Raw genomic sequence first — 16,697 nt, 5'->3', positions numbered from 1 at the left:
ACATTTCAATATGTGATTTTTTATTTATTATTATTAAAATGTTTTGCTGTTTGTCAAAATTTCAAAATCTTGTGTTAAAATTATTTTAATTCCCCTTTTTTTTGTATGTTAAAGACATGATGACAGGGCACATTTCTTCTGAAAACCATCACAATTTTAATTCTTCAGGCAGTTTCAGGCAATAATCAAAAGGCTTTGTTTGCAACAACCTTCACCTGCTGTTTACATCAAACCTCACATATACCAAGCTTCCCACAAACAAAAACAAATCATAGACACAGCAACTTCTTTAGAAAATATAAAAAAATGGCTCATGAAGATTAACTGCTTTTTGTTGCAATAACCACAGAAACACCCCAAGACATCTGAGATCAACTTACATTCATCAAGATGTGTGATCGAGGTATTTACACTAGCATGTATATACGTATATATAAAAGAATAAATAAATAACATTGATTGCATTTAGCCTATAACTGAAAATGTATTATAATCTTTGGGAGTGTAAAAAAATAATATGTAAGGATGCAAAGGAGGGTTAGATGATGGTAAATGGCTGTCTGACATTAATATTTATCATTATTATTATTAATAATAATAACTATTTATGAAGCACTTTATAAAGCACAAAACAAGGCTATGAATTTCTTTAAAAAAAGAAAAAATATAAAATAAAATCTGCAACACAATAAAAAACATAACGTACAGAATATAAAGTGCAGTAAGAAATTAAACAAAGGAAAATGTAGCTGATTTTGAATCACAATTCAGATGTGAGAAGATCATAGGTTTGGGTAAAATTACCCTATGTCTTCTGAGTTTTTCATATACGGGAGTACATTCCATATGCGAAACGATGACATACACAGGAGACATAGGGTATTTTTCCCCCACACTATACTGTATATCCTTACATCAGAACAATGGGATTTAGATTCAAAACTTTCGCCAAAGTTTCCTGTTAAGAGCATCAAACAATTCCAATTCCACAAATTGCATATCGTGTTGATAAATCAATACAAGTCTTGGTGTACTCATGGAACAGGTGACCATGTACAGTACATATACCCATCATTTTATAGCATAATAACACACATTGGTCTGACACGATAGGCTCTATTCACAGTACCATAGCCATATTATGAAGACATTCACAGGTGTTACCAATGATACTAATGAAGGCTCTGTTCAATTTAGCACAGTGGTTTCCACGACCCCATAACTCTGAGAGTGTACAAATGGAACCAAATGGACCCGTAAGGGTCCATTTGGTTCCATTTGTACACTCTCAGAGTTACACACCTGTAAGGGGCCATTTGGAAGCCCATGAGGGTCCCTGGACCCCAACTGTAGACCCACTACAGTGGGCCAACATGCACAATATTAGCACCCTGACTCTGTTTGACCAGAATGGAACAGAGCCTTCATTAGTATCATTCAACACCTGTGAATGTCTTCATAATATGGCTGCTGTGAATAGAGCCTATTAGGATGTTGATTTGATGGCACTCGGGTGGCGCAGTGGTTAAGTACCTGCCCAGTGCCCACCACCACGGAGGTCATGGGTTCAAATTGACGTGGTGCATCAGTCTTTGTCAAGCGTCCACGCGAACACAACCGGCCCGTTTTGGAGGAGGGAGGCCGGGCGAGCAGGGAGAAAATTGCCACTGCACGTAATCCTACTGGCTGGGGGCGTCAACAGGGAGTGTTGGGCGGGAGGAGTAGGGCGAAGGCCCTACATCCTCCCGGTGGGGACTCCTCACTGGTAGGTGAGTCAGTAGGATATAACAGCAGTGACAACACAGACATTGATTGGCATAACGAGTAAATTGGGGAGAAAAATGAGTAAAAAAAAAAAAAGGATGTTGATTTGATTTATCCTCAGAAGTTGGAATCTTCACAGGGAATGGGTCTGAAGAGAACCTCTCTGTTCTCCTCTAGTAGAATGTCATATCTGCAAAGAGGCCTGGATGGTACAGAGACATACACACAGTCATGAATGTTTTATGTAAATTCTCAAACCGAGATAAGACAGGAAAGTGACCTGTTGTTTAATCAGATAATGACACACAATCTATGAAACACACAACTTAACTCTTCTACAGGTTACGGAATTGGTTGCTTGCTAGATGAAAATAATAATGTCTAAATTGTCACATTAACTGCGTGAAAGACATAATAGTAGAATTCCTGAAAACATTGAAAATATGCACACATACACAGTACAATCCTGAACGTTGATTTACCTCTTTAGAGTCTGAATGTGACTGTGAAAGTCTCAGTTTTCTAGTTAATAAATGTAACCAAATGGACATTACGGGTGCATTTGGTTACATTTATACAGTCTCAGAGTTACAAATGCATATCCCAGGGGAGTTGGGGTGCTGAGGAGGCGGACCGCACCCCCGGCCCCTCGCCCAGAGGAACTAACGAATATGCATGTTTTCGTGTATATTATCATATTGTGTAAAGAAGAAATTGGAAGAAATTGGTCTTGACTGTCTGTGTGAGTAAATAACTCTAATGGTTTATTATTAAGCAACAGGTGTTATGCTCTCATGGGATGCGGTGCCTACTCTTATATTTAATGTGTTATAATATGTTGTAGCCTAACGTGTTTTTCTCGTTAGGCATGTTTTTCTTGTCATCATGCACGGAATGCGCGCACACCGTATGCATGATGTCAAGCGGTTTCAAAATGCAAATGTTGGCTTTGAGAGAGAGAGAGAGAAAGAAACTCTCTTTTTCCATCATAGAAAGAGAGAGAGAGAGTGTGTGAGTGTGTTAAAGGCATAGTTCACCCCCAAATTGACCCCACGGAGACTTGAATTCATGGATATTTTTTTTGTTTTTGTCGCATTCCTAAGCCAATAATTTGATGACCGGCAGCGGTTCCGACACAAAGGAAACTCTTTGTGTCTCCTACCGGAACCGCTGCCAACCGGTCCGCTGGTCATCAAATTATTGGCATAGGATTTAGGAATGTGACAAAAACTAAAAAATATCCTTGAATTCAAGTCTCCATGGGGTGACTAATCGATAGAAAAAAAGTATGTTTTTGGGTGAACTATCCATTTAATGCCTGTCTTTAAAATATCTACGTCTAGCCTCTTAGTAAAAACTGTAGCCTAGTAATTAATTACGAGTTAAAACACGGTTGACCTGCGTCTCGCGACAGTGGTGTCAGTGGCACTAAAGGGTGCCCACTGCAGGGGTAGTCTGTTAGGATCTATGCAAAGTGATTATAGCATTGTTTCTCCAAGTGGGGTGCGGGGGCCCCCAGGGGTCCTAGAGGGGGTTGCAGCGGGTCCCCAGCAATAGTAGTTAATACAATGATTTTAACCACTTCGTTTTACCATTTACTGTATATGTTTGCTATTCAAAAATAACAGATCTACAAGCTGACAGCGCGTCACTTTGTGCCGAGCTTGTACAAATATTGAAAATGTTTGGAAAACCTTCAATAACTTTGAATTATTTTAACATACATCTTATTTTCTGGTGGTCCCTACTCCCTAGCACAAAACCTTTTCAGATGGGGGTCCACGGCCAAATACATATATCAATTTGAGGGTCCTTCACATGAAAAGGTTTGAGAAGTGGGTTATAAGAGCTCATTGTGCACCAGTTGGTATCAAAACATCTTCCCATGGCTATCATGGTCAGGGCACCTGTTCAGCAGGGAGTACTGGGAGGAATGTCTCTATCTATGCTCAGATAGAGAGACAGCCTTGACCGAACTGCACTTCCTACTAGAAACACAAATTCCTGCTGCTACGTACAAATGGATAAATTACAGGCCCATTTGGTTAAATGTGTACAGTCTAAGACAGTGCTTCTCAAACCTTTTCATGCCAGGGACCCCCAAATGTATATATATTTGGCCGCGGACCCCCACCTGAAAATATGTTGTGCCAGGGGAGGACCCCCAGAAACAAAGATTCGTGTTAAAATGTTTGCTTAAAAATATATATATGTTTATTCGAACATTTTCACTAATGTTCAAGGTTTTAGAAAAATAGCAGATCTACAAGCTCATAGCGCGGCACGAAGTGACGCGCTATGATCTTGTATATCTGCTATTTTTGAATAGCCAAAGTATAAAACGTTAAAGTGGTTAAAATGATTGTGATGCTATACTAACACATTTGGCTGGGGACCCCCTGGAACCTCCCCAAGGACCCCTCGGGATCCCCCGGACCCCACTTTGAGAACCAATGGTCTAATAGTTAAAACCAAAAATGTTCAGTGTAGTTTTATCAATGGCAGTTTTTTACCTGTCCTTGCGTTCAAGATGTGTGAGGCGCAGTCTGAGAACACGTAGTTTATATTTGGGCTTGAGCAGGCCATTCCCAGTGGAAAACGTGACGGAGATCTTTTGCACCAACGGAAGGTCCTTGTCGAACTGTGCCAGGAGCCTGGTTTCTACGTATTTCTGGAACTTGGCTGCTTTACTGGTGGGATGAAGACATTTTAATGTCATAATGAGTCCAGTCACTTTAGATTTCTTTGGCTATTCAAAAATAGCAGATATACAAGCTCATAGCGAGCTTGTAGATCTGCTATTTTTGAAAAATCGTGAAAAAATATTTTTTATATCTTTTTCAAAAAACTGTTAGGATTTAGAAAACATTTTAAGAATCGGGCTCAGGCCTTAATGGGTTAAAGCTGCTATCTGTAAGTTTCATGTCCTAACCCCGGGATTCGAACACCAAAATGTCTACTCCCGCTTGTCCAGGGGACAAATATTATATTTATATTGTATTATCATACTCTACCATACAGACTGGTTAAAATAACGTTTTATTCATTCAAATAATTTGCGTATTGCAGCTTTAACAGGGTCATTTCACACATGATGCTCTTATCTATATCTTGATCCCTTTATAGAATCGATTCCCCAACATATACTTATCCTACTGTACATGCACATCAAAATCCTCAGTGTTAAATTAAACTCTGAGAAATGTAACCAAATGTACCCTCTTGGAGTTACAACTGGATATAAAGATATAAATGAAGACTGAGAATTTTACTGTGTTGATGTTTGACTTGATGTAAAGTCTTAGTCGTAGTAAATAAGTATATAAAGCAAGTTGATCATTTGAAACCTACATGTTCCAATAAATATCTCTCTGAGACTTCAGAGGGCTGTTTGTGGGAACATATAGATTTCAAAATATCAAGTTCTTTCATTTGTTTTATTAATCATGTTACTGATCTGCCTTCCCGATAAAAATGAGTCGGTGAAGGCTGTTAATAGACGATAATCAGTTGGGCAGAATAGGTTTTTTAATATTTATCTACGGTGTGTATTGACTTACTGGTTAATGGTCGCCTGTGTCTCCTTACCACCACCATGAAGTTTAATGGTGATATAGCCCCAGCGTGCTTCCTGGTTCCATGTCACTATATCCAACTTATAGCTTGTCTCTAAGAGAGTAGGGGAGATAAGGAATTTATTTATATTCATGTTATATTTATATACACACGTGTACGTAGGCTACATGCACACAGGCACGCACAGAGGGAGAGAGAGGTTGAGAGGTAGAGACAGACAGACAGACAGACAGACAGACAGACAGACAGACAGATAGAGACCTGAGGCTGTTTGTTACAATGTATAATTACTCACTGCAGTATGGAGACTGTTTGTTAGTGCTGAAGAAAGTCGTTGTCCGGCCCAGTTTCAGCAGCTTGTCTTTCCACTGTGTGATGTCATAACCTGAAAATGTATGTGAAAGTTTCTGTCATTTCAACAGGAATAGAACCAGGGGGCTCATTCATAAAAAAACATATCCAGTTTTGATCAAACTGGATCTGTCATCTTTGATTTACTTATTAGAATACAAATATTTTGCTAGCATATGTGGCTCAAATATTATTTTAACTAGGACACATTTGTGAAAACAAATGATATATCTCTCATTTTGAATATTGACAAATACAGCTTTCCCAGCCTTCATGGGAAGAATTTGCAGGCACATGATGATGTTATTTACACTGGCTAAACTGAGACTTTTCATGTTGAACGAAGACATATTTTTCATTTAATAGTTGATAAATGAGGTGCTAACCAAAGACAGGGCATCCGGCATCGCCGAACTGATCACAATCCATACAGCGTCCATCCAGGAAGTCTTTGTAGCTGTCACATGGGTAGGCGGTGATATTATGCGTCCGGCTCATTGAGTCAAGATAAAGGAACACAGATCTCTGGTGGTCACATTTAAAGTATTTTGAACCTAGAAGGAAGAGACACTGTTACTCCATTGTTGTGGCTTGGTTCTGGACATAAGAAGTTATCAGAAGTTACTGCTGCCCCTTACCACGGGCCCAGACCCATTGAAAGAGAGAGTTATGAGACTATCACACATCAACACCCATTATGAACATTCAATTCATTTTTCTTGTTATCTCTTAGCACACAGAAACAACTTCCACATCAACTGAAAGTTGGTTTTCGGCAGTAAATAAATGAATATTGAATATCATATGAATGTTCTTCATTTACAACAGACTGTCATATCTCGCCTAACTCAGTCACTCAGTTATCCATCCTCTCTCTCTCTCTCTCTCTCTCTCTCTCTCTCTCTCTCTCTCTCTCTCTCTCTCTCTCTCTCTCTCTCTCTCTCTAGGGGCCTAATCTTAGAAAATCCCCTGATAGGAGGGGCCTTCCTTCTTCATAAACCCCTCCCCTCCCCAATATTAGAGCTCATCCAAAAGTGTTATTTATATCATGCTCCGTGTGTCATGATGGTTTCATTATGTTGGACAAGAATCATCATAAACCTGCTCTATGAATCACACTGCCTCCCAGAAGAGTTCAACACATGGTTTTAATACAAGCACCCCACAAAGAGGCGTCTCTAACATTAAACACCCAATCAGTCATAATGATAAATACAGTTTATATAAAACCAGTGATTTTCCCCCCTTTTCCTGTTAAGTTAGTGACCTTACCAGAAAAGATCGTCCTTGGGCAGCCTGGTTGATCAGCCCCTCCGTTAGGGTAGAAATCTATGTGACCCAGAGGTTTTCTGAAGCCCAACGCTGTTAAGACACAGTTTAACTCTGTTTTAAACAACTACTACAGCTATTAAGATTACTTCAACTACAAAAAAAACAACAAAATCATCATCATCATCATCATTATGACATATTTATACATCGCTTTTCCAAAAGAAGACACAAAGCACTTCAGTGACTCATTCAAAGTGTCACACTCTTCAGAGGTTTCACTGTGACTGTCACCAGGCATTTCAGGTTTTCGTGGCCAAGGGTGGTTTTGTTTTATGACTTCATGCAGTGACGTGAGCTGTGATTGGTCTGTTTTTGAGGGGGCGGACACATCCACAAACCATGTTCTAGACAGCTTGGCCTACGGCCACACCGTAAAGAGAAAATAAAACAATGAGAACAAACAGTATTTAAAATAGGAGGAAAGAAAGTCACACACTCTGGCTGCATATGCAGTATTCTTAATTGACGTTTCAGCCCTTAGGCCAATTTGTTGATTCTGAAGAAGGCCTAAGGGCCAAAACGTCAATTAAAAATTCTGCATATGGAGCCGAAGTGTGAGACCTTTTTTCCTCCTATTTAACCCATTAAAACCGGGAAAGCACCAGTGTAATTTAGATTTTAACCACTTTATCCATTATTTCATACTTTGGCTGTTCAAAAATAGCAGATATACAATCTCACAGTGTGTCACTTCGTGCCGCGCTGCGAGCTTGTAGATCTGCTATTTTTGAAAGATCTTTGAATATATATGTATTTTTAAAGTGATTTTTTTTTTTACTCAATTCTTTGCTTCTGGCCGTCCATGGAACAAAATGTTTTGAGATGGGTTTCGGCAGCCAAATACATATCATTTTGGGGGTCCTTGACATGAAAAAGATTGAGAACCACTGATATAGCAACATAAGTATTTTCAGAAAACCGTGTTTCCGCAGGTCAGCACCTCACCAAAACCTTGGTGTACGTTACCGTTCCTGTTATAATAAACAGTATTTAACCACTTAAACCCCATAGTATACTTTGTTGACCGGGGTACCCCCCAGGGCTCTACATTAGGCCCCCTCTTTCTCTCCCTCTACACCAAATCTCAGCCAGAAACAGCTGACTAGAAGCTCAGCTTGTATAGATGTGCTATTTTCACAAAACGTCGCTCCCAGAACAGGGAGGCCAGGGTTCATGTGGTTACTTTCAGCTTAGCTTACCGTCCATGTCTGTGTGTACGACATCAACAAACTGTGCGTCAGTAGGGTCCAGGCGGTCTTCAGGGCTGGTGTCAGTGAACTGAGGCCCAGCGGGATCCAGAGCTGAAAGTTTGACATTGTTTAGTTTTCTGGCATTCACACCTGCATTGTGCACATACTGTACGTGGCCTTTACAATTAATGATAATCTATCCATTAATTCACAGAATCTCTGTGTATCTTACACCCCACGGACCTAGAGAACCGTCCGAATGATCGACTTCAAACCTGGTGTGTGTGTGTGTGTGTGTGTGTGTGTGTGTGTGTGTGTGTGTGTGTGTGTGTGTGTGTGTGTGTGTGTGTGTGTGTGTGTGTGTGTGTGTGTGTGTGTGTGTGATCGCTAGGGCTGTCACGATTACAAATGTAACTGATCTACAAGCTTACAACGCGTGTACTGTAGATCTGCTATTTCTGCTTTTTTATTGAAAAACGACTATGCAAAAATAATTGCGATTATCTCAAATAATTCAGTCCAGAAGAGACAATCCACACATATCTGTGTCTCTGTCTGTCTCTCTGTCTGTCTCTCTGTGTCCATTTGATCTCAATAAATGAAAATCCCTGATGATCAACATGACGTCATATTACTGACATCATAAAGTACCATGACGTACTAGTACGCCTCCAAGTACTACGATAATGTGTAGTGGACTAAATACTCAGACAACGGATAAAAGGTATTGCCCTAATGATAATAATAAAAATGTAGTATCCACTCTTTTGGGGTATTTCTTGTTACTTGTGCTCTGCATTTACCCATCCTAACTATTAGAAGCAGTGTGTCCTCTTAATACTGCGCACATGGGGGCAGTTAGGGGTTAAGTGACTTGCTCAAGGACACTTTGACACATAGGCTGGGTGGGCCGGGGGGAGAACAAGGGACTTTAAGATTCACAGACTGCCTCTCATACCCACTCACTCAGCTATGGCCGCCCATAACAACAACGTTTTATATACTTCATTGTACGAAGAATAGCAGAAAATAGCCACACGCCCAACAGGCAGCAGCCAAAGTGAGTCATATTTAGCTACTCCCGTACATCTGTGTGCTGTATAATATGAAATAGTGGTGGAAAGTAATTAATTACATTTACTCAAGTACTGTACTAATTACTTTGCTGAAGTATTTCCAAATTTTCCAATACTTTTACTTCTACTCCACTACATTGGCAAATATTGTTCTTTTACTCCACTGCAATTATTTGAAAACTTTACTAACTAGTTACTTTGTAGATCTTGATTATAATTACAACACATACATTACCCACTTCAGCCCCATATACATTTCGGCCATTTGAAAATAGCAGATCTACTAGCTCACAGCGTGTAGATCTGCTGTTTTCAAAAGATTTGTATACATTTTATACATTTGAAAACATGTACGGGAAATGGGACATTCTACATAATGAGTACTTTTACTTTTGGTACTGGAAGTATATTTTGATGGCAAGACTTTTGTACTTTTAGTCAAGTAAATTTGGATTACCGGATTTTTACTTTTTACTTACTATATTGCAGTATTGATATTTTTTTTCACTGAAATATCCCTTTAAGTAAAAAAAAAGTGTACTTTTTCCACCACTGGTATGGGAGCAGGTGAACAGAGGGAGGTGCAAGGTGTTTCAACATACAGTGCATATATGTTTCAGTTTCGCTATGAATTATTAAAGACAATGCACAATGCTGCTATAAGCCTCTCTAACCTTCTAACTAAAGGGCTTGGGTACAGTATATGTTGTGTTGTAACATAATACAACAATGTATTTGAAAAACTCATAATTGTCTAACTATATATCTAACCAATGTTGCACATTATATAACTATGGATATCAAAAGTCTTGCACACTTGAATGAAATCTTTGCGACAGGTGTGATGGTGGAGTATACATGTACACATACACAGATCAAAGAATTAAAACACTCTCATCACTTTCTCAATAAAGACGATATTGTCTCTGTCGGGTGGAAAGCTGTCTGAAACTGTTACTTTTCAGGATTCCCCCCCCAAAAAAATAGCAAAAGTAGCAGATCGACAAGGAGCTTGTAGATCTGCTACTTTTGATGCTTTTTGTGTGACACTGCAGTATGATCAAGTAGGGCATTCATTTGCAAAAAAGCGCAAAATATGGAGATAAGAGGTTTCTGCCCGACAGCAACGATATTGTAACGTTTCAGTCAAAGACCTTCTTCAGGCTTCATTTTGTAATGGAATTAAAATTAGTGTATGTACAGTATGCCTACCTGTGATTCTTCCTATTGTCCCATTCAGGCTGGCGCCTACAAAGCCTGATATGTGTGCTCCAAGACTCACTCCAATCAGGTGGATGGAGCTCAGAGTTGCTCCTTTTGCCTGGAAAAGGGTCAAATCGACATGTTTTTTGTTATTCCAAATAATCTTATGATCTTTAACCTCTTAAGCCTCTCACACTGCCATACAACGCAAAATAGGCGATCTACAAGCTCACAACGCATCGCAATCTGACGCGCTGTGATGCGTTTTTCACTGTGTAACACCGGTGTATGATGTATTGAGAATGTTTGCCTAAAATGACATTCCCAAAACAGGGTAGTCTGGGTTGATGTGGTTAATAGATTTTAGGCATTGTATATTAAATCTCTGCAGGATTGGAATCCTGTAACACAGGGGTCTTCAACGTTTTCAGGCCAAGGACCCCCTAGCTGAGAGAGAGATGAAGCAGGGACCCCCTCTATATTGTATAAAATTGTGTTTCAGATGAATTTTTGCATCTCTTTTTCCCCTCTACACCTATAACTCTTAGCCAAAAATAGCTGATCTACAAGCTCACAACGCCTCGCAGCACGAGGCGTTGTGAGCTTGTAGACCGGCTATTTTTGACTAAAGTTCACCTCAAAAAACGAATGCAAGGGGTCAAGTGGTTAATGTAAAAAAAAAAGAATCCTATCACACAAAGATTTGGCGGACCCCCTGTAGTAACTCTGAGGACCCCCTAGGGGTCCCGGACCCCCTGTTGAAGACCCCTGCTGTAACATATAAGACACGCTCCAGTGACTGGCTCATGCTAAAAGTCCCCAAAGTAAAGACTGAACTGGGGAAAACAGCCTTTTGCTTTAGTGCCCCAACCACTTGGAATGACCTACAGCTTAGATTAAAGATCTGTTCTCCCATAACATACGGTCAATTTAGATCTTTGATTGCAGACCTACCCACAAGTGTCTGCAACTGCTTTTAAATGTGTGTTGTATATCACACGATAGGGGAAAGTTTCTGTTTTGTTTTGTTTTATCATTGATATGAATATTGATGTGAAAATGAAACTGTACTGTGATGTATCTCAACGACAAATCTCAATGCAAATGAGGGCAACCTCAATGTCCTTCGAGAATAAATAAAGGTTTGAAATGAAATGAGATCTCAAGACAGCTACCGGTATTTACATTCCCACCAGAGTCAGTCAGTCAGTCAGTCAGTCAGTCAATAAATCAGCTTTTAATGTGGACCAATGCTCAGCTGTATGTTTACTTTGTAGTGTTTTCTGTGCCATGGGAAGAAGAAGTGCTGCACGAGGGGAGGCGTATATGAAAGGAAAACACTCAGAGAGATCAGGGACTCGCCCAGCATATCAGAATAAACAATCTAGATGCAGTAGTACCACTAGGAGTGGTGGCATCAGATACTGTGTATTTGTAAATACCTAAAATTCCTGTTCTATGTCATAGAAAGAAGGCATTAGAAGAGAGAGAGCCACGGCAGTGAACTGAACCGAACCCCAGTTTGTTTATGATAGATTTTGAGAGATTTAAACCCCATGCTGTTTTCCCCAAAGCAGATTTTCCCAGCTGGTGCACCGATTCGAGGAAAGCAACCTCCCAGTCACAAACCAGCTTCTCTAACCCATTGGTTCTCAAAGTTGGTTTCCGGGGACCCCCAGGGGTCCTTGGGGGGTACCACAGGGTCCCCAGCAAAATTAGTTAACATAGCGTCACAATCATTTTTAACCACTTTAACCATATTTTATACTTTGGCTATTCAAAAATAGCAGATCTACAAGCTCATAGCGTGGCACCAAGTGCCACGCTATGAGCTTGTAGATCTGCTATTTTTGAATAATCCTGGCACAAAAACAAAATTGAGACAGGGGGTCCGCAGCAAAAAAAAACCTGTCATTTTGGGGGTCCTTGACATTAAAAGGTTTGAGAACCACTGCTCTAACCTACTGCATAGAACAGTGGGTTTTCAAAGTGGGGGTCGGGGGCCCTCAAGGGGCCCTTGAGGGGTGGAGAAAACCTCTGATCTAGACTCTCACTACACCAGTAATTCCATCATCCACATGGCTGTCATCATGTCCTACCTGCATGGCCTCGATGAAGGCCGTGAGATTGGCCGCGGCTCTGCGCGTGTTCCTCACCACCTTCAGGTAGTCCAGGTTGGCGGCGCCGTAGTTCCAGTCCACCACCAGGACGTTCATGTCCCGCCGGGCCAGCAGCTGCTCCGTCAGGTTGCCCAGCCAGTTGGGCGGCGAGCCGGTGGGCCGGTAGCCGTGGATGATGAACGCCGTGGGCCTGGAGACGTGGAAGTCCGGGCTGGAGGACAGGTTGGAGTGGGACAGCAGCCGGCCACAGGTCACGTTGGCCCGGGTGTAGAGCAGCAGCCTCACGTCCAGGGTGGTCCCAATGAACGCGTGGTGGAAGTCCAGGTCGGTGAACGTGTCACATGCTTGGGCTGGGGGGGAGGCAGCACCACCACGGAGTGACAAAGTGGAGAGAGGGTGAGAGAAAGACAGGGTGAGGGTGAGACATTGTTGGGTTGTGGGCAGTGGGTGGAAAAAGTACTAAATTGTTTTACCTTGAAGTAAAAGTATCAATACTGCAGTGTAGAAATAATACTGTAGTAAAAAGTCTGGTAATCAAAATTTACTTGAGTAAAAGTTAAAAAGTATTGGCATCATAATATACTTATCGGCTATTTTCAAATGGTCGAAATATATAGTGTATAGGGCTGAAGTGGTTAATATATGTTTTGTAATAATAATCCAACTCTACCAAGTAACTAGTAACTAAAATGTTCTAATAATTGTAGTGAAGTATAGTATAGTAAAGTATAGTATTTGCCTTGAGATGTAGTGGAGTAGAAGTAAAAGTACTCCAGTAAAGTAAAAAATACATCAAAATTGTACAGTGCAGTACTTGAGTAAATGTACTTAGTAGTTAGTAGTTACTTTACACCACTGGTTGTGAGTGTTGAGGCGGCTGGAGGGAGGGAACCACGTTCAACCTGAACATGCTGTTTTGAGCAAGGTCAAACAATTTGCCCCAAAAATTCAAAAGAACTAAAGGAAATACGGCACAATGAAGTTTATAGGGCGTTATGTGGTCAACAGGACAAATATAGTGGAACCGAGACTTGGCCATGCTGACCTCAGTGACGCCTTTTCCATACAGACATGTTCCAAGAAAAAAATGACCACACCATCTTTACAGACATGTTCCAAGGAAAGATGACCACATCATCTTTACAGTAAATATTGTACCATGATGGGAAAGCACCCATTGAAACAAAAACAAAGCACTTATATAACCATCATCAATTTCCATGAAACTGTATGGAATATCCACACCTACTGTACTGTTGAAATAGCCTATCTTTAGTAAGAGAGAGAGTGTATGTGTGTGAGTGTGAGTAACACGTGATTGTAGATACGGCTAAGCTGTAAATAATTAAACAACATTTACTATACCGAATTGATTTACCGTTTTCTCTCATGTTTAGTGTGTGGCAGGCAGACAGACAGTACCTTCACATATCTGGACAGTTAACAGCAGGAGTGGTGTCAGATATAGGAACATCCTTCAGAGCAGGAACAAAGATCTGCACTGATCTGCAGACAGAAGGAGACATTTGAATCAAACTCTAGCTCAAAATAATGAAAGAGAGAGAGAGAGAGAGAGAGAGAGAGAGAGAGAGAGAGAGAGAGAGACACACACACACACAGAGAGAACAACATAACTGCAGCCAAATGTCTCACCTTTGCAGCTGGACGCTTGTTTATTTTTCAACTTTTACAGGAGTGTGTCAAAGTTCCAAAGTGCTCCTCCTCATGTTTGTAACTGTAACCTATTGAGTCGAAGAAGCAAAGAACAGGCAGTATACAGGCAGTATCTCTGTATCCACCCTTTTTAAACACAGGGAGAAACACGCCCCTTGGCCGTGGGACGGGCCAGGACACAGGTGAAACATTCCTGTGTGACAAAATGATTCTAACCGGACCTGTTAGATGGGTTTACACGCTGGTATCGAGTTTTACGGTTTACCTTAAACCAGTGGTTACATGTTTCATAGAGCATATCATCTATATCCTATTGTGCTTTTCTGTTGTGGTTGAAAGTTCATTAAAAAAAACAAACTGTTTGTGTTACAACAGCACACAGCAAAATCCAATGTTCATTTATCCATTTGTAACTCTGAGTTACACTCTGAGTGTTAATTTGATTCAGGGAGTGAACAAAATGTAACCAAATGGACCCGTTTGATTACATTTTGTACACTCCCAGAGTTTAAATTAAATACTGAGGATTTTATTGTGCATGCAGTGGGATTATTTAGTTTTGTCCTGCTGTGCCAAAATCAAACTCTGTCAGCAGTAAAGACATATTCTTATCTCAAATGTTCTAGGATGCATATTGTCATCAAATATTGAGGATCTGAATGTGAGTCTATGAATATCTATATTTTTTAGTCAAAGGTGGTGAGATCCAGAGGTGGGTATAGTAACAAGATATATTTACTTTTACGTCATTTTAATGCAACAATTTACAAATGTAGTCAAAGTAAAAATGGTCAAATGATTTAGCTACATTGGACATAAGTGTACTTTTATTTGTACCCTTTTATTTTAATACCCATTCTGTTTCTTTAATTCTATCAGAAAGACTTCAGCCAAAGAGGCTGACTGGTTGTTTATTTCTGTTGGACAAGTGCTTCATTTTATATTTTCTGACTATTTAAACAATAAATACGATCATATTAATAACTCAGTACTTGAGTAGTCTTTTCACTAGAAACCTTCTTACTCTGAATTAATTAAGTAATTACTTGGATGACTACTTTTACTTCTAATTGAGTCATTATTATTCTAAAGTAACAATACTTTTACTTGAGTTTTTGGTTGCTCTACCCACCTCTGTTGAGTCCTACCTCAACTCATAGTATTTGATTGGGTAACAAGCCTATTGTCTCTGAGAGGTATTATGCATCATAAAAGCTTAAGAAGATAAGAGATGAAGCTTTTTCTTTTCTTTTTGCATCTCCATTAGCCTTCTGGGACAGATCAGCAAGAGCAGCATCAGCATATTCATATGAGTGTACAACAAATACTTTTGTACACAGTTGGAGAAAGTAAAAAAAAAGAGATGAATAGGCTACTCTTTCTTTGGATAAGAAAAATAACATAAAACATGCATATTTAGCCTATGTTATCACTACAATGACAGTCATGTTTCAGGGCTATTACCCCAACAACTCAAAAATAGCCTAAAGGGGGGGGAAACGGTTTAATTGAATTTATTGCATGACATGAGACAAACAATGCTTATAAATAAAATAACCTACCTGTTGGTCATGAAGAAGTTAGTCTTATGACTTGTCCACTGTGAAATTGAAAGGAAAAGGAAAATACTGTAATATTCTGGATGTCCTCCTCCCTCGATCGTAGTCAATATTAATATATCACAAATAAATGTAAATAAATATCATATGACTAATATAAGGATCTGAGACTATTCCACACACGACATTTTTGGAATGAAGACAGTTCTAGTAGCAACTCAATGAATGTTAGAAACTCAAATGATTCAACCACTGAAGTCTCTCCAACTCAACTCGCCTCTAGGTGGCGACAACCACAAACAGGGGGAGGAGAGTATTGTTTTGCAGATTTCTGGCCCTCAGTAGCCTGGGTTATTTTCATTTTCATAATAGGCTCTATTCACAGCAGCCATATTATGAAGACATTCACAGGTGTTACCAATGATATTAATGATGGCTCAGGGTGCTAATATTGTGCATGTTGGCCCACTGGAAACACCAGTGGGTCTACAGTTGGGGTCCAGGGACCCTCATGGGCTTCCAAATGGCCGCTTACAGGTGTGTAACTCTGAGAGTGTACAAATGGAACCAAGGTCCATTTGGTTCCATTTGTACACTCAGAGTTATGGGGGTCGTGGAAACCACTGTGCTAGACTAAATGGAACAGAGCCTTCATTAGTATCATTGGTAACACCTGTGAATGTCTTCATAATATGGCTGCTGTGAATAGAGCAAGCCCCCAGAACCCAACTATTATTTTTAACTAGATGGAATAGAGCCTATTGTATCATAGGTAAGGTCACGTAATTGCAGTGGTGGAAAAAGTACTCAAATGTTTTACTTAAGTAAAAGTAGCATTACAGCAATGAAGAC

The 16,697-nt window shown here is 40.0% G+C and overlaps 1 protein-coding gene across 1 annotated transcript; it reads right to left on the bottom strand.

The window, feature by feature from the left end:
• Positions 1–1,853: 1,853 nt before the first annotated feature.
• On the bottom strand, positions 1,854–16,079 carry LOC311056967 (lipase member H-like). The gene is made up of 12 exons (XM_084073831.1): positions 15,849–16,079; positions 14,266–14,354; positions 14,035–14,118; positions 12,592–12,962; positions 10,502–10,610; positions 8,223–8,324; positions 6,964–7,053; positions 6,078–6,245; positions 5,636–5,725; positions 5,325–5,433; positions 4,278–4,454; positions 1,854–1,966 (listed from the first exon to the last, which is right to left on the bottom strand). The coding sequence occupies exons 3-12, from the start codon at positions 14,084–14,086 to the stop codon at positions 1,882–1,884; spliced, it is 1,353 nt and encodes a 450-aa protein (XP_083929957.1). The 5' UTR covers positions 14,087–14,118; positions 14,266–14,354; positions 15,849–16,079; the 3' UTR covers positions 1,854–1,881.
• Between the last annotated feature and the right edge of the window lie 618 nt (positions 16,080–16,697).

This window comes from Gymnoscopelus microlampas (assembly GCF_963454915.1).
Source record: "Gymnoscopelus microlampas genome assembly, chromosome: 12".
Taxonomy (NCBI): domain Eukaryota; kingdom Metazoa; phylum Chordata; class Actinopteri; order Myctophiformes; family Myctophidae; genus Gymnoscopelus; species Gymnoscopelus microlampas.
This window is presented reverse-complemented; position numbering and strand designations above follow the sequence as displayed.